This window comes from Neoarius graeffei, chromosome 9, assembly GCF_027579695.1.
Source record: "Neoarius graeffei isolate fNeoGra1 chromosome 9, fNeoGra1.pri, whole genome shotgun sequence".
NCBI lineage: Eukaryota > Metazoa > Chordata > Actinopteri > Siluriformes > Ariidae > Neoarius > Neoarius graeffei.
In genome coordinates this window covers 84,168,436-84,193,014 of record NC_083577.1, presented here as the reverse complement: position 1 = coordinate 84,193,014, position 24,579 = coordinate 84,168,436, and the positions used below count along the sequence as shown (strand labels likewise).

General features: G+C 40.7%; 1 protein-coding gene across 1 annotated transcript in view; it reads left to right on the top strand.

Annotated features, from left to right (window-relative positions):
• LOC132892052 (nectin-3-like) overlaps positions 1-14,732 on the top strand; it is a 51,269-nt gene extending 36,537 nt beyond the window's left edge. Inside the window, exons 4-8 of the mRNA XM_060930403.1 lie at positions 1,073-1,181; positions 3,450-3,598; positions 12,053-12,179; positions 12,274-12,328; positions 12,412-14,732. Coding sequence (XP_060786386.1) covers positions 1,073-1,181; positions 3,450-3,598; positions 12,053-12,179; positions 12,274-12,328; positions 12,412-12,501 — 530 coding nt within the window. The 3' untranslated portion in view covers positions 12,502-14,732. The remainder of the gene's footprint in view (positions 1-1,072; positions 1,182-3,449; positions 3,599-12,052; positions 12,180-12,273; positions 12,329-12,411) is intronic.
• Positions 14,733-24,579: the final 9,847 nt, after the last annotated feature.

The window sequence follows — 24,579 nt, the reverse complement described above, 5'->3', positions numbered from 1 at the left end:
CTCCTGGTTTTTCGACTCCTGTTTCTTGTCCCTTGATCTTGTATAGTTTTCCCTCTGATATTCTGCCCGCACCTCGATTGACCTCCTGCCCGTTTCCTCAATTACCACTTTTCCTGCTTTTTGAGTCTGTTTGCCTGTTGTGTGTGTTTCACTCACTTTATGCTCATATCGCACTGTGTATTATTTAACATATCTGCACTTACATCCGCCTCTCCTGCACACACTCTGACAAACTGGGTTTTTGCACCCTAACCACAGGAAGTCCATACAAGGTTATAGAAACCCAAATGAGGCTGAGGTGACAATCTAGTTTAAAAAAGAGAGAGAAATGACAGTGGGCGCTTTTCTAATATTCTTATGCGGCTATTGAAAAAATGTATGGTCCGACAAAGGGGAGGTCATGGGCACCCCAGGACCCCCCCAGCTACGCCCCTGCAGTGCTGTTCTTATTCGTTTCACATTATTAAAGCAGTAGAACGGAGTGTCTGTCTGTTCTACTTGGCAGTGTGTCTTTCTTGATGGAATAATCGTCCTACACATAGCAGAATTTACATTGGTTTTCAGCAGGCAGACAACAAATGCCAGCCTCAGAGTGCAGTGCATATGATTCACATACAGCAGACTTGGTTTGGCTAATTCGTGTTCTGTGAAACGGTGATTGTGATGTTAATGGTGATTTTTGTCAAGAAAGTTGAAGACCCCAAACATGCTTCGTGCCGCTATCTTTAGGTAGGGCTAAAACCCACTGTACCGACACAATGTAAAATGCCACTATGGCTAATGTAGGTCAAGCAAAGAGAAAATAGATCCAACATGTTTAATGAAAAACATATTTTTAAAAAAGTCAACTCAATTTCATGACAAAATAATTGCTGCACACCACTGAAGATCACATAGGAATTATACAGATTAATATGCAAATGGTTCAGGGTGGATTTTTACTTTTAAAGCATAGTTCAACACGGCACAGTTTATTTTAGCAAAAAGGCTATGTACTTTTTTCTCCTAATTGTCAACATTACACTTAATTTTGAGTTTGTAAAGTACTGATTTTTATTTTTTTTTCTCCCAGATCCTCCTCAGGTGGTATACATTACTTCAGTAGGTGATCAAGAAGAAACACGTGAATTCCAGTGTGAAGCAGATGCTAATCCAAAACCAACAAACTTCGCCTGGAGCAGGTAATAGAGCAGTTTTCCGTTAATGTCTACCAGAAAGGGCTGCAGTTTAAATAATGATTTGAGCTATATTATATGGCTGATCAAATTTAACAACAAAGCTGCACCTATTTGTTGAACATCGGACCTGTGGAGACAGGCCAGGTACCTGGTATCAGGTTTCTGTTTCACGTTTGACCTATGTTTCCCAGAAACATCGGCATTTCTGCTATCAGTGTTACTTTATATTGTATATGACTTTTTAACAATAGTAAGAAAGAACCCTTTATTATGTTCTTAGATTCTGTTTTTATCCTAATGTTATTTTTGAAAGTGTTTGTTAATAATCTAATCTTTTCCAGTAATTAGAGCTGAACCCAGTAAAACCTCTTGCAGTCGGACCACTCTGTTCTCGGTCTCTCTGGCTGAGCGCACCATCCACAGCAAAGCAAGCAGCCGCCCCGGACGCGTTTCCCACTGCGCGCCTGACGATCCACAGTACAGCAAGCAGCCGCCCCGGACACATTTCCCACTGTGCGCCTGATGATCAGGATGGGGCGCGGTGGAAGCAATCACAGATGCTATCGCGACGTTTATTGCAAAAGACATGGTGCCCATACATATGGTGGAAAAGCTGGAATTTTTTTCCCCCTATTTTGTCAGTTTTATCGAAAAGGACAATTTTATTTATTATTTACTTTTTATTTTTTTTCGCGGTCCAAATCCTGTGCTCTGATTGGCTGGCGAGCGGGTCTGTATCCTACGGTACGGACCCCGGTTACGGACCTCTGGCGACTCGCTTGGTCACAACAAGAACAAACGTAGCGTTTTTTTTTTTGTCAACATTTATCTTTTTTTAATAAGATTTATTTATAAGATTATCAAAAATCTTAAATTTTTGCCAGCATTTCTCAGGAGAATAGCATTAATTTTACAGCATGGATAGCGATAACGACAGTGTTCACAGCGAAAGCGAGTTTTACTACCCTGAGGAAGAAATAAAATAAAGCATTTACAGGTTTTGAGCTTTCTCCTGAACTGTTGCTAACGCTGAGCAAAAACATGTCTGAATCCTGAATGACTCAGTTTTGTATAAATAGGGGACTACATAGACGGCAAATTGTAGTTTTTTTCCTGCCATGGAAGTGCACTTGTATACCGAGGAGGAAGCCACTTGCATTACAGCCGTGAATGAGGATTCAAAATGGCGGCTCGCCTCGGTTTCCCTTTCAGGGGCTCTCGTTTTCTGTTAGAATTTGGTAAAGAAAAAAATAAATATATTATTTACCAGCTTAAGGTCGGTCCGTATGGTGAAATACCGTGACCTCGGCCTTGCTCAGTACTTTCAAGACCTCGGTCACGGTATTTCACCATACGCACCTCCCAGCTGGTAAATAACACTTGTGTGTTTTGTTTTTTTAAGTTTGAGGGTGCATTGTGTTAGTGCCAGTTTGAAACTAAGCTATGTTGGAGAAAGCTTTCTAAAAGTTACTGTATGTAGTCACTGTTTACAATGGCATGGTCTGCCATCTCATCTACAAGCTTGTTTTTTGGCTTCTTTTTGGTTTCTGGTTGCACTTTAACCCCAAAGGAGAAATTTAAGTGAAAACAAAATAAAGGTAAAACTTGTTTTGAACCATTTCTTTGTCTCCTGTAGTTTGATTTTTAGTAGGGGGGTAAAAATCGATTAAAATCAAAAATTGGATTTTTTTGTGAAAAAAAAATTGATTTTTAAAATTTTTTTTTTTTAGGCCATATTGCCCAGCTCTACCTGGAAGTGTGAAAATGGCTCAACCTGGATCATGTTGATCTCTGTGATGTACTGTATTTGTGGAGGGTGTGTCAACAGCCTAGTGGCATTAACAATGGAAACTAGAAAAGCACTCGGAGAGCGCAGACCTCCACCGAGAATCCTTTAAAAAAAATCCGGGATCCATAAGGTGATCCGGATCACCGCCAAAATTTAATGGAATGTTATTTGTGCCCAGTCACACCTCTGGAAAAAATTTCAGAGCAATCTGTTTATAACTCTTTCCGTAATGTTACTAGCAGACAAACCAACGCTACCAAAAACATAACCTCCTTGGCGGAGGTAATTAATCACATTAATAATGGAAATTTCAGCATCCTTGGAGAATGGAACAAAACAGTTTAAATGTGAAATACATGCCTTGAGACATTTGTTTTTAGTGCAAGATAAGCAAGTTGAAGGCAGTTTCCCACAGTATAATGTTTTTATCTCTGTAGATCTGTATGAAGATAAGATTATTTAACAAAGAAATTCCCTTGCAGGTATTTTCCAGTGAAGGAGCCTCTTTCCAGTGGTGTTAACAGCAGACAGGTTATTCCCCTGACCCCTAACAATAACGGCCTTTACTATTGTGTGGTGTCTAACCAATACGGGAGTGCTGTTGCTTCTCTCTACATGCATGTTTTCCCAGGTGAGTATGTATATCATCTGTAATTCATTGGAACAGTGAATTATTCTTGCATGCAAGTTAATTGCAGGGATGAGAATTTTCCGCCGATCGGCGGATTTCTGACTTTTTCAGACCAAAATGATTGTTTTTGAGATCGATGTAAATCCGTTGAGAAATTTTCGGGGGGGGGGGGTATGGTTAACGATCTGTGGTCACCTTATAACTTCTTGGTGGGCTCCGGGTTAACACACAAGTCTTTCGACATGTCGTAATTAACATTCACTTTTGCGACGATGTTCGACTTATTTATAAATGTAACATTATTATTATTATTATTATTTGCGGTAGAATTTTCGGGAAATCCCATCGCGTGCAGTGTATAAACAAGCGCGCATGCTCTCCACACATGGCTTGCAATTGCCGTTCACCAACCGTACACACTGTTTGACGATACGCATTGGTAACATCGGAAAGACACGTATTCAGGCGGGATATTTTAGCATATCGACAATGGCAAAAGCCCTAGATAAGAAAGAAGAGGATCGAGCGAGGGAGATTGATAAAGGTGCAGGAATAAAGAACTGTTTTCGATGGGCTTGGTTAGAAAGAACACTGAATGTCGAGATCGACAAGCAGACTGTCACAACGGAGCTTGGTGATCACATACGGAAACTAGACGTCCCAGGAAAAGTACTTTGCTCATTGTGTTCTGACATGATAAACTACGCTAGTAGAGGGGCAAGGACTATCAAACTTCACATATACACCAAAAAACACAAAGGTAGGTCGAATGATTCATTATATTATTTATAATGTGTGTGTGTGTATATATAATGTATATCACATGAATCAATGCCATTTTGTGTGTGTGTGTAATATCTCTCTCTCTCTATATATATATATATATATATATATATATATATATATATATATATATACACACACACACACACACACTGGTGCTTGAAAGTTTGTGAACCCTTTAGAATTTTCTATATTTCTGCATAAATATGACCTAAAACGTCAGATTTTCACACAAGTCCTAAAAGTAGATAAAGAGAACCCAGTTAAACAAATGAGACAAAAATATTATACTTGGTCATTTATTTATTGAGGAAAATGATCCAATATTATAGATCTGTGAGTGGCAAAAGTATGTGAACCTCTAGGATTAGCAGTTAATTTGAAGGTGAAATTAGAGTCAGGTGTTTTCAATCAACGGGATGACAATCAGGTGTGAGTGGGCACCCTGTTTTAAAAGAACAGGGATCTATCAAAGTCTGATCTTCACAACACATGTTTGTGGAAGTGTATCATGGCATGAACAAAGGAGATTTCTGAGGACCTCAGAAAAAGCGTTGTTGATGCTCATCAGGCTGGAAAAGGTTACAAAAGCATCTCTAAAGAGTTTGGACTCCACCAATCTACAGTCAGACAGATTGTGTACAAATGAAGGAAATTCAAGACCATTGTTACCCTCCCCAGGAGTGGTCGACCAACAAAGATCACTCCAAGAGCAAGGCGTGTAACAGTCGGCAAGGTCACAAAGGACCCCAGGGTAACTTCTAAGCAACTGAAGGCCTCTCTCACACTGGTTAATATTAATGTTCATGAGTCCACCACCAGGAGAACACTGACCAACAATGGTGTACATGGCAGGGTTGCAAGGAGAAAGCCACTGCTCTCCAAAAAGAACATTGCTGCTTGTCTGCAGTTTGCTAAAGATCACGTGAACAAGCCAGAAGGCTATTGGAAAAATGTTTTGTGGATGGATGAGACCAAAATAGAACTTTTTGGTTTAAATGAGAAGCGTTATGTTTGGAGAAAGGAAAACACTGCATTCCAGCATAAGAACCTTATCCCATTTGTGAAACATGGTGGTGGTAGTATCATGGTTTGGGCCTGTTTTGCTACATATGGGCCAGGACGGCTTGCCATCATTGATGGAACAATGAATTCTGAATTATACCAGCAAATTCTAAAGGAAAATGGCAGGACATCTGTCCATGAACTGAATCTCAAGAGGAGGTAGGTCATGCAGCAAGAGAACGACCCCAAGTACACAAGTTGTTCTACCAAAGAATGGTTAAAGAAGAATAAAGTTAATGTTTTGGAATGGCCAAGTCAAAGTCCTGACCTTAATCCATCGAAATGTTGTGGAAGGACCTGAAGCGAGCAGTTCATGTGAGGAAACCCACCAACATCCCAGAGTTGAAGCTGTTCTGGACAGAGGAATGGGCTAAAATTCCTCCAAGCCGGTGTGCAGGACTGATCAGCAGTTACCGGAAACGTTTAGTTGCAATTATTGCTGCACAAGGGGGTCACACCAGACACTGAAAGCAAAGGTTCACATACTTTTGCCACTCACAGATATGTAATATTGGATCATTTTCCTCAATAAATAAATGACCAAGTATAATATTTTTGTCTCATTTGTTCAACTGGATTCTCTTTATCTACTTTTAGGACTTGTGTGAAAATCTGATGATGTTTTAAGTCATATTTATGCAGAAATGTAGAAAATTCTAAAGGGTTCACAAACCTTCAAGCACCACTGTGTGTGTGTGTATATGTGTGTGTGTATATATATATATATATATATATATATATATATATATATATATATATATATATGAGTGATTCCACGCTTATGGGTACTGAAATGGGGACATGAACTTTATTTTTAAAAATTCACCTAAAACCATTTCTTTTTTTACCATCAGGTCACAAAACATGTAATCTTTAATGAATGATGTGTTAAAAGATAACTTTAATTTTCTGAGATGTAATAAAAACATATTTATATGCCAAAGTCAGAACGTAACAGAAGTGTTGTGGACATATAGATTCTCAATTTTAACAATGTAGAATTATTTTATAACTATTTTATTATGTATAGATAAAGTAATGATATATTAGAATATAACAGTGAGGTTTTTTTTTTAATGTACCAATCTACATCAGCTTTTTTTTTCATAATGTTTGACACCAGTAGAATGACATTGTCTGATACAAAAATGTAAAAAGACTGGTTGGCTTTTTGAAACATAGGAAGGTGATGTTTTAGTAAATATAATTAATAAACATGTGTCGTAGAATAAACATACACATTCTTTCAATAAGATTAACATGGTATATAGCTAGATTGTAATTAATTTGTAACAGACGCGAGATGGACAATCGTAACAGAAGTAATGTAACAGACATCATTTTGGAGCTCATAGGCTTATCAAATAGGCTCATAGGCTCTGTTTCTACACTTTTCTACAGAGATACCCGCATTAACGTGCGATCGTCGCTGTCAAATTATACGTCTGTTCAGATTGAACATGTCCTCGGGACGGAGAGCCACGGTGCTCGGCTTCAGTTTCGTTTTCCCATCGGCGGCCCCAGCCCGACTTTGGACGCCCGTAGCTCGGGGAGCTCCCAACTGCCCCAAACTTTACAGGCAGACGCCTCTGCCCTCTCCCCAAAGAACCAGCACGGGCAGGGCGCGCCGGCAACATCACGTCTGTTTTACATGTCAGATCGTGAAAACCGAGATTAACTATTTTTGAGGTATATCTTATCGTACTTAACCTACATGTTACTTAAAATAAGTGATTAGAAATAGACTGAAACTAAGCAGGTGCCGAGGAGTTGACTATACTTTGAATTGATAGACACGTTACGTCCAGACTTGGTTAATGTAACTGAGCGTGATGGTAAACATATCGTTGACGGGAAACATACCTCTTGTTAGCTTCGGCCATCTTGCTTGTGTACACATGATTTGATGACGTCAAATCAAAGACCGCACAAAAATATATACTCTCTAAACAGCAATATCTTAAATAGCCGGGCAATTTTTTTTTTTTTTAAATCGGTAATTGAACAGAACGTAATGTTTGACGGATTTACGAACACTCGCATTGAAAGCGATTACAATTGATAAAAAAAATAACGCAGAAGTTCTCTGTTCATTATATAAGAAAACTAATAGTGTTTTCTACCATTTTTCAAAAATATCCATTATCCAAACTTTGTATGGTAAAATTAATTATCTACCCATTTTGTGTGTATTTTTGACGGGACGGAAACGTCTGTTCAACGTATTTTCAAATGTTTCTAAATCGAGATATATATATATATATATATATATATATATATATATATATATATACACACACGTAAATATATATAACAATATATACAATTCAAAGGTACGTCCCCTTATTGAATTTATAAATGCAAAACTCAGTGATAGTAGGCATTAGAGCCATGTGAAATAATGCATCTGAGAATGTCCCCAACAGCTCTTGCGAATCTGATTAATTTTTCAAAATGATTTAATAACTTTTGATTTAATATGGATTGAGCATTAATTTTATCTTAATTATCTCTCAAAGTTACAATTAATAACTAGCAATAAATCATTCATCACTACTGTGAGTAAAATTTAATTGTTAACACGTTGTGTATATACCCATGTCTGCATATCGCTATATTACCCATAAGCGTGGAATCACTCATATATTAATATTAAACACACACACAGGTATGCGTCGACTTACAACTGCGTTTGGTTATGACTGACCGGTCGTAAACTGATCTGGTCGTAAGTCAGCCTATGTTAAATGAACGTAAGTATATTGTGATGTGTAATGATATTGTAATCATCTTAGTCTTATTTTATCAACATTTTCTTATTTCATTACCTTGGCTCATTATTTCGTTTGTCAAACACTGCATACTACACTGCGTACAGTACAATTCGTTTAATATGTACAAAACAAAAAATACGAAATATAGGTGTGAAAAATAGAAAACATTTAAGTTTGAAACATACCAAAATACAAATGTAAAACATGGCAAAATACAAAACTTAGTGACCGCTGGCATCACTGGTGCTTGGCTGTGGGTCGTCTACATCAGCTGTTGCAGCGCTCGGGCTGGCGGGAGCATTTGCTCATTTCATAAACCAGGAGCTGGGGCGGAAACTGTATGATAGAGAGCGCGAGAGAGACTGCGCATGTGCCTGGAGCTGGGGTGGAAACTGTTGTACGCGGCGAGAGGCGCTGCTGGGAGCTGGGGCGGAAACTGTCGTACACTCAGCTAGCTCAGCTGGGAAACACTTGCCAGTTATAACCAGACGGTCGTAAAGTTGATCGGTCATAAGTTGCATAGGTCGTAAGTCGACAACTACGTGTGTGTGTGTGTGATATATACTAGTGCATCTCAAAAAATTAGAATACCATGAAAAAGTTCCTTTTTTTCATAATTTAATTCAAAAAGGTAAACTTTCATATATTCTATATTCATTACATGTAAAGTTAAATATTTAAAGACTCCCAAGTTCTTGAATCAACTTTTCTTGACAATCCTCTCAAGACTGTGGCCATCCTTGTTGCTTGTGCACCTTTTCCAGCCACCCTTTTCAGCAATGACCTTTTGTGGCTTACCCTCCTTGTGGAGGGCATCAGTGATCATCTTCTGGACAACAGTCAAGTCAGCAGTCTTCTCCATGATTTGTGGTTGTGTGTACTGAACTAGACGGAGAGATACACTGTGTTCATACTGTTTTACTCAAACTCGAAATGAAATATTCTAATATTTTGAGATGGGTTTTTTTATGTTTCTGTCCTGTATGCCATACTGATTAAAATAGAAAAATGCTTGAAACATTTTAGTTTGTGTAATGAGTCTATAATATATATTTTCATTTTCTTAAATAACTGATGGAAAATATTGAACTTTTTCACAATATTCTAATTTTTTGAGGTGTGTGTGTGCGCGCATCTTTTATAAATTGGGTTAGCTTATCTAATGTAGCATGTTGGGGAGAATCATAGTATCGTATCTATATTTCTGATAAAATTTTAGGTGTGTTACCGTGTATGACTCTCCTACTTATTGCTCATTTCATGGGGGGATGGGGGGGATTGCGATTGCTGGCATGTGCTGCGTGGGAGTGTCTGCCCAAATTTTTTAGGCCGAGATGAACTTAGTTTTTGATTTTAAAAAAATTTCCAATATGTAATGCCCATTGTACATGCCTGTTCTTTAATTCAAAATCACCATCTTGATCTTCAAATTGACCGTATGGTATCTGTATTACATTACACAACATCCTGTCCAGATAAAACCTAGTTAGTACACACAGCAGTTGAAAGGGAAGTGATAAGTGATGTTGAATGTTGCCTGCTTAATATGCAAGACCTTCTGCTACCATGATAACATCAGAAGAAAGCTTAAGAGAATTATATGATGGAACTTTTTTCTGGTTTGCACTTCATTTTAAAGGATTAGAGTATTCAAAGACATGAACAGCAAAAATGCAGAAATATAATACTGTAGAGCTTGTTTATATTAAAAGGTGCATTGATTGATTTTTTTTTTTAATCAAATGTGAATTGATTAATATGGTACAAGAGACTTGTTTTTAATCATTTTCACCTGGTAGTCCACCAAGAAGGGGAATTTACTTCCAAATAAATTGCAACTTTTTGCTGATAAAATTAATGGTTTTGGGGTAAAAAAAAAAAATAGCCAAAAATCATTAGCTCCTGCCCCCTGGGCCCCCACCGGGGGTCTGCCCCTGGGCCCCGCTGGGTGCCTGCGGCCCCCAAACCCCCGTTTTTTTCCAGAGTTTTTTTAATATTTTTCATTCTCGTCCCTGTAGTTGAATCCATTGTACATGTTCACATATGTGGATCAAGTAGTCATCCGTAATTTATTCAACATCTTGGTCTTAAAGGAGATACGCAGAGCCATGGCCTCACTTTTGTTTATAAATGTCTTGAGACCTCAAGAATGACGCAGGAATAGTTTTAAGCGTTAACAATAAATCTAATACAGTAACTTTTACGATTAAAGTGATTTATATAGGTAGCAGTCTGAGTGAATGACCTTGATGTCCGTAACGTCACAGCAGGAAGTCTATCGGCTTCATCGCCATTTCCGCTGTTCTAAAACACAGAGCTGACTGCAACTCCGATCCTCCATTTTGAGCTAATTTATCGCCATGCCATATAGATGTTGCTGGCTGGTGCAGCAACACGATAGAAGGTGGATTAACGTTGCATTCATGGCCCAAGAATGTTCAAACTGCACAGATTTGGATGCGTTTTGCGAGAAGTTCACGAGCACATTGGGCGCCTACAAAGTGGTCTCTCCTCTGCTCTGCACATTTTACTGAAGACTCGTACAAGACCTCTGCTCTGTTGAGGAGCGTTGGCTATAAGCCCATATTGAAAGAGGGTGCAGTACCAACAATTAAATAAAACTAGAAGAAAAGGAAAGTATTTTTATTTATTTTAAAGGAAAGTAAGTTCAGTTGCACCGGTTCTCCCGGAGTGTGAGCCGAGGGTTGTTGCTAAAACCCAGGACGGAAAGTAACGTAACGCATTGTCGCTCGGGCAGTGACCTCCCCGCAGTTGTTGCTAAAACTGGTGACGTCCAATCCTGGGTTTTAGTAATTGCCTGAGCCGAGCAGTAATGGCGGAGTACTCAGTATGGAAAAAATGGCGAATGAGTGGCGCAGCCGTCTGATTTCTCTGCTGGATATTGCTGCCATCTCGCCCTTACGTGGAAGAAACAAATGAACGGAGAACTGAACGAACAACTGAAAGTCAGATTGTTTCAAAACAATTGGCCACAAGATCGGCCTTCAAGAAGTGAGAACACAGACGGGTAAGCTCCGACTCTCATTTGGATACAAAACAACAAAAACAACACTCGTTGTTTACCTGTATTTAGATTAATACGTGGAACTTGTTGAAGTTACCGGTATAAGATTTAGTTTGCTTCAGAATGTGATTCTCAGTTCATCTGATTGTTTAATTAGCCTTTTACGTTTGATCAGTGAAAATGCATGCATGTACATGTATGTTGCACAAGTTATAACACCTATCCTGTTTTAATGAGTCAACCCACAATCAATGAAGTCAAATCAGTCTTAGTTGAGCAAGTCGGTAACAGTATTCCTTACTTTCACCATAAATTTTTATTTATATGACTTTGGTCTATAGCTGTCAAAGGCCTTGGCCTTAAAACCGGTTACCGCTGTGACGTCACACACTCGGGGCTGGCTGGCAGCTTGAATGCCAACTTTGCAGTCGATTTTAACTCTCAAAAATGTATATATATTTTTTTTATTCCCATTTATGCAGCATACAAGAGTCAAGGATGGAGATGCTATCCACTCAGAAATTTATTTAAAAATAAAGGCTCTGCGTATCTCCTTTTAATGTTCCAGTTATAGTCAGCTGTACTGGAGTGCAGGGTCAAAAGACTAAAAGGTTACTTCCATTTAATATGCTCTGCACTGTGTGATTCATAATGTTTTAAACTTATCTACCACTTTCAATAAGGATGTTGGCCTCACTGACATTAACCAGCTTCCACCAGTGTTTCTGTTTGATAGAAGTCGTACAAATCCAGATGAAAGTGTGTAAACTGTGAGCTAACTAATACTTTTTCTCGATGGCATTGCAGCTACAGAATCCAGGACTTGGACTCTGTTCATCATATTCATAGTGCTTGTTCTGGCTGTGGTTGGTGTTTTTGCCTTACGAAAAAGTAATTTTTGTCAAGGATTTCTTCAATTTATAGAAAGACTGCGGTGAGTTTGGTCTTTTTATAAATATAGTATTGAGAGCAGATTATAAAAGTATAAAGATTTTAATCAGTGGATTGCTTACTTTGTTTTCACTCAGGAATCGTCAGCATGATCCTGTAAGTGACTTGTCTGCACCTTCAAACATGAACAACGTAAGTGTGAAGGTTTATTTATTTAAATAACTTGCTTTGTTTGGGTCATCTTGATGGTAATCAAAGATTGTTCTTTTACCTAGAACCCTCCAAATGTTTGGATGTTTGAAACGTCTCCGTTGGGACCATACCCTGATGTTGTGGAGGGGCTTGTTCTTCTTCCAATTCCCTGAAACTGCTTTTCTGGAATTCAAGAGGAAACCAAATGGTCCTAAAGCATCTGTTATGTGATCCAGTTTGGGCCTCCTTTCCACATAGTTATGAAATAAAGTTAGTATAATCTAATCAATATTAAAGGTACCATAACACAAGTTCCTGTTTACTTGTTTGCCATCATGAACATGATTCCCAAGAGGAACACAAGCAGCTCTGAAAGATCTCTGCAATGAGGAGGATGACGCCCAGACATCAGAGCAAAGAAAGCATCACATCTTTAATATTTCCTCAAGGAGTTTATTTCTGGACATTCAATACACAACCTGATTTCTTCATGTCTGACTGCAGAACCAGGTGAAGCCAGTTATGGCAGATGAGAGACTCTCCAGAGACCATCAAAAGTACATAAGGTTAACATCAACTACAATTCTCGTAATTTAAACCAGATGTAAGTTGATGACCCCAGTAAGTTCCCTTTCACTTTATAGATACAGTATTGGGTAAAAACCTCAGCGTTTAGACACAGACCTCTGTTTGTTTTATCTAACAAGTTATCTGCAGTCATCCAGGAACTCAGTATTTGTTCAACACAGTTTTCAGTTAAACCTGTTTCAAGAAAAGAAACAGGGGATTGAGTGACTGGCTGATTTTTAAAATGTTTTGCTTCTTTGGCTGATTTATATTATTTTTCACACATTGGTTCAGTTTTACTTTTTTTCTTGCAGTTTTTGTACCACCCCCCCGTGTTTTTTTTATTTTATGTACGAGCTTCATTTGAAATTTATTCGTATGTTGTCTCCACTCACATTACTAAATAATTAGTTATTTAGATGGTAGAACAGTGAAACTGGTATATTGTGGCCTGACCCAGACACATTATCTCTGGGAGCTCAGGATGAATTCACATGATTTTATCACTGTGTGTCTCACTGAGAGTCAGGAGTGCTGGCCTCATTATATTTCACTGATTATTTAGAGATTAAATCAACAATCCTCTCAGTTTAACTGTAGCATTTACAATATTGACCCTTAAAATGTTGACACTTTATTTAAAATGGACCCATTTTAGATCTATTTTTAAGAGATTGATGATTTAACCTTTTAATTACACTGCGCTATGCTGATGAGAAACACTTTCGTTTTTTTGTGTGTATGCAAATTCTCAGGGAAATGACAGTAAATCTTGAATCGTACTACGGCAATAGAGGAGATTGAACTTTTTTCTTTTAAACCGATAAAGCGGCAGTTAGCAGGAATAAAAATCACCTGACAGCAGTGACTTTCACTAAATGAGGAGAGGAGACACGGTGAAATGTGCTCATTTTCTTCTCCTAGCGGTTACATTCAGTGAAGCATCTCACTTATGAGCCTGAATGAAATTGTCTTTGTTCTGTAAAAAAATAAAATGCTTGCTATTAAGCGGCAGTCACACTGAACTTTAGTCTTACTTACTGCTGTTTGGCACAAAACATTAAAATGATTTGTTAAAGTGAATTTAATGCCACTAAACCACACTTTTTTCCTTGTGTAAAGCAACAAGGCCACATTTCGTGCGACAACCATGTCGCACTGGGGCGCTTGGCCAAATTATGTCCCCACCAATATCAACACCGTTTTTACGCCCTTGGATAGACCATGTGTTTTCAAACCATAGCTGATCCTAAAGGCAGGACATTGATGCAAGATCAGCGGATTTTCACGGGATCTGCCGAGACTGATCCGGAAGATCCCGTAGGAGTGCGTGACGTCACACGTGTAACAATCCAGGTGTCAATTTCGTTCCTGTGCGCAGCAGTGGTTAGACCAGTCTCGATATGTAATCACGTTTTGGAGAGAATTCTGATGGTGATTGGGATCTTGTATGTCGGATGAAGGGGCAGATGATTATCAAGGATATTCCTGTCAGTCCTGCGCTCTGTGGCGTGAACAAGGCGCACCTGAACTCAGAGAACTATGTGTTTGGCTATTTAAGGACTGCGCTGATGCAAATGCGAGGCGAAGTATTACGCTACGTTAAGTATGCATTACCGAGCCTTCCTTCCCTTGTTCTTGTTTCCCTGGTTTCTCGATTCTTGTTTCTAGTTCTTGTTCTCGCTTAGTCTGATGTAGTTTGCGCCTCGACCGACCCTTTTGCTTGTTTTCACATTTCTGATCTTGCCTGCCGTTTTGGACTGTTTCTTTGTGTGTGTTTTATGCACTTTATGTATATATTGCACTTTTATTATTAAACTGAACACTTGTGCACATACATCCACCTCCTTCCCTCGCGTACCTGACAATTCCAGAGTAAATGGATATCTTTTTCTTGTCTTGGGCACTCAAACAGATGCCAGTTCACTCTGTTCACGACAGTCCCACTCACCGCCGATAGCGGACCACCAGCCAGAGAGAATCGGAAACACAGATTGGTTTGTGGACTTTTATTCTAAGCTGGCTGCTGCAAAATACAGGGAAAATTTTTACGTGTACACTACCGTTCAAAAGTTTGGGGTCACTTTGAAATGTCCTTATTTTTGAAAGAAAAGCACTGTTCTTTTCAATGAAGATCACTTTAAACTAATCAGAAATCCACTCTATACATTGCTAATGTGGTAAATGACTATTCTAGGTGCAATATCTACATACAGTTGTGCTCATAAGTTTACATACCCTGGCAGAATCTATGATTCTTTGACCATTTTTCAGAGAATATGAATGATCACACAAAAACATCTTTTCCACTCATGCTTAGTGGTTGGGTGAAACCATTTATTGTCAAACGACTGTTTTCTCTCTTTTTAAATCATAATGACAACAGAAACTACCCAAATGACCCTGATCAAAAGTTCACATACCCTGGTGATTTTGGCCTGATAACATGCACAGAAGTTGACACAAATGGGTTTGAATGGCTACTAAAGGTAACGTCCTCACCTGTGATCTGTTTGCTTGTAATCAGTGTGTGTGTATAAAAGCTGAGTGAGTTTCTGGGATCCAGACAGACTGTTGCATCTTTCATCCAGCCACTGACATTTCTGGATTCTGAGTCATGGGGAAAGCAAAAGAATAGTCAATGGATCTACGGGGAAAGGTAGTTGAACTGTATAAAACAGGAAAGGGATACAAAAAGATATCCAAGGAATTGATGATGCCAGTCAGCAGTGTTCAAACTGTGATTAACGAATGGAAAATCAGGGGCTCTGTTAAAACCAAGCAAATGCCACAAAGTATCTCGCCTACAATACGCCAAACAGCACAGAGACAAGCCTCAAAACTTCTGGAACAAGGTAATTTGGAGTGATGAGACCAAAATTGAACTTTTTGGCCACAACCATAAACGTTACATTTGGAGAGGTGTCAACAAGGCCTATGATGAAAGGAACACCATTCCTACTGTAAAGCAGGATCGCTGATGTTTTGGGGATGTGTGAGCTACAAAAGCACAGGAAACTTGGTCAAAGTTGAAGGAAAGATGAATGCAGCATGTTATCAGCAAATACTGCAGGCAAATTTGCACTCATCAGCCCGGAAGTTGCGCATGGGACGTACTTGGATGTTCCAACATGACAACGATCCAAAACACAAGGCCAAGTCGACCTGTCATTGGCTACAGCAGAACAAAGTGAAGGTTCTGGAGTGGCCATCTCAGTCTCCTGACCACAATATCATTGAGCCACTCTGGGGAGATCTCAAGCGCGCAGTTCATGCAAGACAGCCCAGGAATTTACAGGAACTGGAGGCTTTTTGCCAAGAAGAATGGGCAGCTTTACCATCTGAGAAGAAAAAGAGCCTCATCCACAACTACCACAAAAGACTTCAGGCTGTCATTGATGTTAGAGGGGGCAATACACGGTATTAAGAACTGGGGTATGTAAACTTTTGATCAGGGTCATTTGGATGTTTTTTGTTGTCATTATGATTTAAAAATAGAAAACACAGTTGTTTATCAATAAATGGCTTCACCTAACCACTAACCATGAGTGGGGAAAAAAGTTTATCATTCATATTCTCTGAAAAAAGGCCAAGAAAGCAAAAATTCTGCCAGGGTATGTAAACTTATGAGCACAACTGTAGGTGTATAGAGGCCCATTTCCAGCAACTATCACTCCAGTGTTCTAATGGTACACTGTGTTTGCTCATTGCCTCAGAAGGCTAATGGATGATTAGAAAACCCTTGTACAATCATGTTAGCACAGCTGAAAACAGTTTAGCTCTTTAGAGAAGCTATAAAACTGACCTTCCTTTGAGCAGATTGAGTTTCTGGAGCATCACATTTGTGGGGTCGATTAAATGCTCAAAATGGCCAGAAAAATGTCTTGACTATATTTTCTATTCATTTTACAACTTATGGTGGTAAATGAAAGTGTGACTTTTCATGGAAAACACAAAATTGTCTGGGTGACCCCAAACTTTTGAACGGTAGTGTACCTCAATAAATGCAGAACTATAATCTTTAAAACGTACACTTATTCAGTGTAATTACTGAAAGAAAATATGAAGTGGGCGATAATGGGGGGAATCGATGAACTGTCCAAATGTCAGATCAAATATCATTTATTAAATCAATGGGTTTCTTTTTTTTGCTCCAGTAATTCCCATGTGGTTGTTCTGGTGGTGATGAACACTTGATAAATCAGATTTTATTATTAGTAGACGACACAAAATCTGCCAGGGCGGCACGGTGGTGTAGTGGTTAGCGCTGTCGCCTCACAGCAAGAAGGTCCTGGGTTCGAGCCCCAGGGCCGGCGAGAGCCTTTCTGTGTGGAGTTTGCATGTTCTCCCCGTGTCCGCGTGGGTTTCCTCCGGGTGCTCCGGTTTCCCCCACAGTCCAAAGACATGCAGGTTAGGTTAACTGGTGACTCTAAATTGACCGTAGGTGTGAATGTGAGTGTGAATGGTTGTCTGTGTCTGTGTCAGCCCTGTGATGACCTGGCGACTTGTCCAGGGTGTACCCCGCCTTTCGCCCGTAGTCAGCTGGGATAGGCTCCAGCTTGCCTGCGACCCTGTAGAAGGATAAAGCGGCTAGAGATAATGAGATGAGATGAGACAAAATCTGCCCGCTTGCTTTGCACAAACCTCACCCACTCTCGCTTTAGATTAGTGTCATTTCTCAGAAATTCGTGAACTGAATGTTCTGTTGTGTTTGGATGTTCAAATCCATATACAATGCAGCACTTTCACATCGTTATTTCTGTAAGATTCCAACAATATCTAATTTCAGCGCATAAACAAGCACGGAATCAGATGAACGGAAATGACCCAATTAACCGGGGTTCCACGCGTGACGTCATGTGAGATTAAAGACTTGTTGCCTTTTTCCGAGATCCGGAAGCAGGAATTTATTGCTAGTTTTGTGCTTGATGTTAAAATTTATTTTTCCCCCTGCTTTATTAATTAATTTTGGTAGTTACTAATGATATTCATTTTAAAGCATTACAATAAGGGCGGCACGGTGGTGTAGTGGTTAGCGCTGTCGCCTCACAGCAAGAAGGTTCTGGGTTCGAGCCCCGGGGCCGGCGAGGGCCTTTCTGTGCGGAGTTTGCATGTTCTCCCTGTGTCCGCGTGGGTTTCCTCCGGGTGCTCCGGTTTCCCCCACAGTTCAAAGACATGCAGGTTAGGTTAACTGGTGACTCTAAATTGAGCGTAGGTGTGAATGTGAGTGTGAATGGTTGTCTGTGTCTATGTGTCAGCCCTGTGATGACCTGGCGACTTGTCCAGGGTGTACCCCGCCTTTCGCCCGTAGTCAGCTGGGATAGGCTCCAGCTTGCCTGCGACCCTGTAGAAGGATAAAGCGGCTAGAGATAATGAGATGAGATGAGCATTACAATAACCCATTGCATTCACTTTAACTAAAGGTTATCAAATGTACATCTTGTCAGCCTACAAAACCTAGTGTTATGTAGGTTGTGTGGTCAACCGATATTTAAGTTATTCCATGAAATCGAGTTGTATGTGAGCTGATGGGGAACACACTAGTGTTCCACCAAATGCTGCATATGTGAAAGCACTTTAATTCATACACGCTGTATTTTTATTATTTACTGTTTGATCTTGAATGCATTAAGAAGGCAAGAAATTCCACTAATTAACTTTTGCCAAAGTTAATTAAAAAGCATTCCAGGTAGACTACCTCATAAAGCGTCAAAGTAACGCTGGATACTTTTGAAGAATCTCAAAGTTCAGACTTTTTTTGTTGTTGTTTATTTACCACATAATTCCATGTATGTTCTGTATGTGATTTTTGTAGTTTTGATGTCCGTATTCTACAATGTAGAAAATAATCAAAATACAGAAAAAGCTATGAATGAGTGGTACCAGGGGCGTAGCACCAAATTCTGGGCCCTATGCACAAGCAGTGGCCATGCCCGCCAAAAAAAAAGTATCTAACAACTTTTAATGTAGGCTATTTGCTTTCACATTTGGGCTCACCTTTCTTGGGAAAGAAGTTTGTGAGCAGTTGCTTTCCCTCATTTCTTTTCTTGTCTCTTTCCTGCCTCTCTTTTCGTTTCTGAAAACCGGATTTTGTTTTCTTGTGCATCATCTTCCATAGCACAGAGAGCCTACAATGCGCAGTGCTGCTTCAGCAGAATGAACGCTACGTTAAATACGCCTAGTTAAAAACCCCGGTGAAAGCGGACTAAACCATTTCGTGCAAAGGGTGGGGGGCCTGTCCCCAGACACTATATGTAGGCTAGGACACACAATTCAATCCATTAATCAAACGATTTATTTACCCAAAACATTACATTTACATTAGTTAGCAACATGTATTGTGATCTTTAAATGGTATTGATATTTAAAGGAAAATAAAATTACAGACTCCTCAAGGGCCCTCCCCCCACTTGGGACCTTGGTAACTCAGTTGGTAACCCCTTTTCCCCCCAATACGACGCCCCTGACTGGTACTGTATATCAAATCACAACATTTTATTTCCATCCAGAGTTGCAGGTTTGTTTGGGTTTTTTCCTCTCTCAAGATCATGTATTGATGATGGGAGAGTGGAATCACTCTGTAAAGTCTTCTCCAGCACGTCCCAAAGACTTTCAGTGGGGTTAAGGTCAGGACTCTGTGGGGGCCAATTCATGTGTGAAAATTCCTCATTCTTCCTGAACCACTCTTTCACAAGTTGAGCTTGACTAATCTTAGCATTGTCCTCCTGGAATATGCCTGTGCATTCAGGGAACAAAAAGATCCATTGATGTCATCATCTGGTCATTCAGGTCATCAGCTAACTTCATTTTATTGCCATATAACATTTGCTGAACCTCGACCTGACCAACTGAAGCAACCATAAATCGTAACACTGCCTCCAGAGGCTTGTACTGTGGCCACTGTCGCTCTGGAATAGGGTAAACATGGACTCAGCAGACCATCTGACTTCTTTTCATTGCTCTAGAGTCCAATCATTATGCTCTCTACAGTTTTTATGCCCCGCTGGCCAAAAGGCCCTAAGGAGGATTATGTCATGGCGATGTCTGTCCGTCTATCTGGGGAAGCTTCTGAAATCAACTCCTCTCTCAATTTTTGGAGGAATTTCACCAAACTTGGCAAAAGGTATTGTTATATGTCGGTAATAGGCATACTGTAATTTCGTTAAAGTCGGCCACATTTTACCAGAGTTACAGCCCTTGATTTAACAAAATTATACTTTTGACAATTTCATGAGTGTTTTTTCATTCTGAAATCAACTGCTCTCTCACAATTTGTGGAATAATTTCACCAAACTTGGCACAAGGCATTGTTATATGTTGGTGGTACGTGTATTGTATTGTTCAATTTGGTCGCATTTTACCGGAGTTGTGGCCCTTGATTTACAACCTTGTACTTTCACAATTTCATGAAGGTGTGCTTGCCTTCTGACATCAACTCCTCTCATAATTTTTGGACGAATTTCTCGAACTTGCAGCTTTGGCTGACTAGAGAGCAGTGTGTCTCTCATGTGTAAACAAACAGTGATTATGGGTAAAGAAATGTATTTAGCCTGTCTTGCAAAAGATGTTAAAGGTAAAATAAGAATGCTGCCATTCCTGTGTAGACACCTGCTGATATCATAATGATGTTCTGTGGTTCATGGTTTATTTTTGGGTTGCCTATGGGGTTAGGATGCTTAAAACTCAGGTTCTTATAATCTGCATTTTTAAAGCCATTATGTTGAAGCCTTTTTGCTGACAGTTTATCATTTATTTGCTCTTGGGTATTATGCTGACTTCATCACAGGTTTACTGTTGATAGAATTACTCATTGTAGCTGACCTGTTTCTTTTTTTGCAGTTGTTTTCAGATAAATTTTGTATTCAAATATTGTACTAATTGCTTTATATACTTTTAATAAACCAAAACCCTTTAAGGGTGATTTGTTGAAAGACGAAGCTTATTGTTCTTGAATTTATTAATTGATCTGAAGACGTCACTGAATAAAAAGCCTCTACTGACATCTCTTCAAAGAAGCTCTGTGCTAAAGTAAGAACATATTTCCTGTTGTAGTGTAAATCTTTAGGAGACTGTCTCTTATACCTTAAGCTGAGCGCAGTTTACCTTTTACACAAAGTTTATCTGGTACTACTTGACTAAAATGTAAATAAATTCCACCAAGGATCATTCACCATCCATCCATTATCTGTATGCTTATCTGTTGGGGCCATGGGGGAAGCTGGAGCCAATGCCAACAGTTTTTGGGTGAGAGGTGGGGTACACCCTGGGCAGGTTGTCGATTTATCTCAGGGCTAACACAGAGATAAACAAACATTCACACCGATGGACAATTTAGAGTAACCAGTTTGACCTAATCCACATGTCTTTGGACTGTAGGAGGAAACCTATGCAGGCACGGGGAGAACATGCAAACTCCACACAGAAAGGCTCCAGTAGGTTGTGAGGTTCAAACCCAGAACCACCTTGTTGTGAGGCAATAGTGCTGACCACTGGGTTAGCCAGTGCACTTTTTTTAAAATTTACAGAAAATAACTTTTTTGATAACTTTTAATCCAGATAAGTAAAATAAGCTTCATGTGAATCAGGTGATAAAGTTGGATTTCTCAAGAACCTCTTATTGTATTAAGTCATCTGGTGGATCAACAACCCTAACCTTACCACCATGCTGCCCCTAGTAGTAATAACTATATGGAAGTGAAAGGGGCAGTGAACACACTGCCCATAATTGCACAAAACCTAGAAATGTGATCAAATCAACGGAAAGTCACCTGATACTGGATCTGTCAAAAACATTTTTAATTCATTGGTCATTCAGAAGTAATTAGTATTTCAGTAGAATCTGCCCCACTGGATGAACCTGACTCAATTAGCACAGCTAGTCGACCTGACTGTGTATTTTTAGATAGCGGGAGAAAACTGCTTCATGCTTTGTCACAATGGAACAGGTTTGGATTCTACCCCTTAGTTTTCCCCACTTTGTAGCTTGAATACCCAGAGATTGAAAATACGGCCATTCCGAGCCACAACTTTCTACTTCATAGGTAAGTTGGAAAGAAACCCAAGCAAAACATGCAGAGAACCATGTGGAACTCCACACAGTCAAGAACCTGAGCTCATGATCAAAGTGGAAACCTGAGGAGCTGTGAGATGGCACTCCCTTGCTTTCTTTTTGATTACTAACCTCATTCTGCCCTGTCAGTGCCCTCCAGAATGCTTGGCACTCTTCATGATAATAGGAAGTGTGTGCGATTTTATATACATGTGTAAAATATATAGAATTTTTTTTTTTACACACACATTATATATATAAAAAAATAAAATATATATATGTGACATGGTGGTGTAGTGGTTAGTGCTGTTGCCTCACAGCAAGAAGGTCCAGGTTCGATGTGGCCACATCTATTGAATTTGATAACGTGATGTGGCAGTGGGGGCGTGGCCAAGCGTCGGTCTGTCAGTGGAGGGCAGAGTCAGGGAAGGTAAGTGGTGGAATCATTTGCACCTGATGGGGATTAACCTGTGTTTGTGTCTTCCCCAGTGACTGCGCCCTTTAAAAGGAGAGAGCAGAGCAGAGAAAGGGAGCTCTCTCTCCCCAACCAGAACGTGTGCTTGTGCGCGGGGCTGGGAAGTGATAAAAAGCTGAAAAGCTAGCAATAAATAGTTCATTGAGAACTCCGTTTTGGCCTGCCGTGGTTCTGTGCTCCACCCACCTGGTCCAATACTACACGTGATTACCGCGATATTCAACGAGATGCGTGTTATGCATGCACAGTAGTGAAAAAACCGACAGCCTGACTCATACACGATACGATTCGAAATTCTTCGGTAGTTTCCGTCCTGCCGATAAACACATCGATTAACACAGACATGGCACATGCTTAATATGTGGCGGCTTAAGTTGATGGTGTGTCTGAATCTTCGCTTCATATACATGTATATTTTTTATTTTCAACTAGCCAACCGGGCTGGCTAGTGACAGGAACACCAAATGACAAATTAAGTCGCCTCAGGCAACCGGACCACCGCGAATTTTGAGCCATATTCTCATTTTCTTCCACTTATCCGGGGCCGGGTCGCAGAGGCAGCAGTCTGAGCATGGAAGCCCAAACGTCCCTCTCCCCAGACACCTCGGCCAGCTCCTCGGGAAGAACACCGAGGTGTTCCCAGGCCAGCTGAGAGACATAGTCCCTTCAGCGTGTCCTGGGTCTTCCCCGCGGCCTCCTCCTGGGGGGGACATGCCTGGAACACCTCCCCAGGAAGGCGTCCAGGAGGCATCCGAAAGAGATGCCTGAGCCACCTCAGCTGATTCCTCTCGACGTGGAGGAGCAGCGGCTCTACTCTGAGGTCCTCTCGAGTGACTGTGCTTCTCACCCTCTCTCTAAGGGAGCGCCCAGCCACCCTGCGAAGGAAACTCATTTCGGCCGCTTGTATCCGCAATCTTGTTCTTTCGGTCATTACCTAAAGCTCATGACCATAGGTAAGAGTCGGAACGTAGATCGACCAGTAAATTGAGAACTTTGCCTTTTGGCTCAGCTCCTTCTTCACCACGACGGACCGGTAAAGCGACTGCATCACTGCGGAGGCTGCATCGATCCCCCTGTCGATCTCACGCTCCATCCTTCCCTCACTCGTGAACAAGATCCCGAGATACTTAAACTCCTCCACTTGAGGCAGGACTTCTCCACCAACCTGAAGAGGGCAAGCCACCCTTTTCCGGTCGAGAACCATGGCCTCGGACTTGAAGGTGCTGATTCTCATCCCAGCCGTTTCACATTTGACTGCAAACTGCCCCAGTGCATGCTGAAGGTCCTGGTTTGAAGAAGCCAACAGGACATCATCATCCGCAAAAAGCAGAGATGAAATCTTGTGGTTCCCAAACAGGATTCCCTCCGGCCCCTGGCTGCACCTAGAAATTCTGTCCATAAAAATTATGAACAGAACCGGTGACAAAGGGCAGCCCTACTGGAGTCCAGCATGCACTGGGAACAGGTCTGACTTACTGCCGGCAATGCGAACCAGACTCCTGCTCCGTTCGTACAGGGACCAGACAACCCTTAGCAAAGAGCCCCGAACCCCATACTCCCGAAGCACCCCCCACAGGATACCATGAGGGACATGGTCAAATGCCTTCTCCAGATCCACAAAGCACATGTGGACTGGTTGGGCAAACTCCCATGAACTCTTGAGCACCCTATGAAAGGTATAGAGCTGGTCCAGTGTTCCACGACCAGGACGAAAACCGCATTGTTCCTCCTAGATCCAAGGTTCGACTATTGGCTGGAGTAAACCTTTCCGGGGAGGCTGAGAAGTGTGATTCCCCTATAATTGGAGCACACTCTCCGGTCCCCTTTCTTAAAAAGAGGGACCACCACCCCGGTCTGCCACTCCAGAGGCACTGTCCCCGACTGCCATGCGATGTTGCAGAGGCGTGTCAGCCAAGACAGCCCCACAACATCCAGAGACTTGAGATACTCAGGGCGGATTTCATCCACCCCCGGTGCCTTACCAACAAGGAGCTTGCAAACCACCTCAGTGACTTCGGCTTGTGTAATGGACGAGTCCACCTCTGAGTCATCAGCCTCCGCTTCCTCAATGGAAGACGTGACGGTGGGATTGAGGAGATCCTCGAAGTATTCCTTCCACCGCCCGACAATATCCCCAGTCGAGGTCAACAGATCCCCACC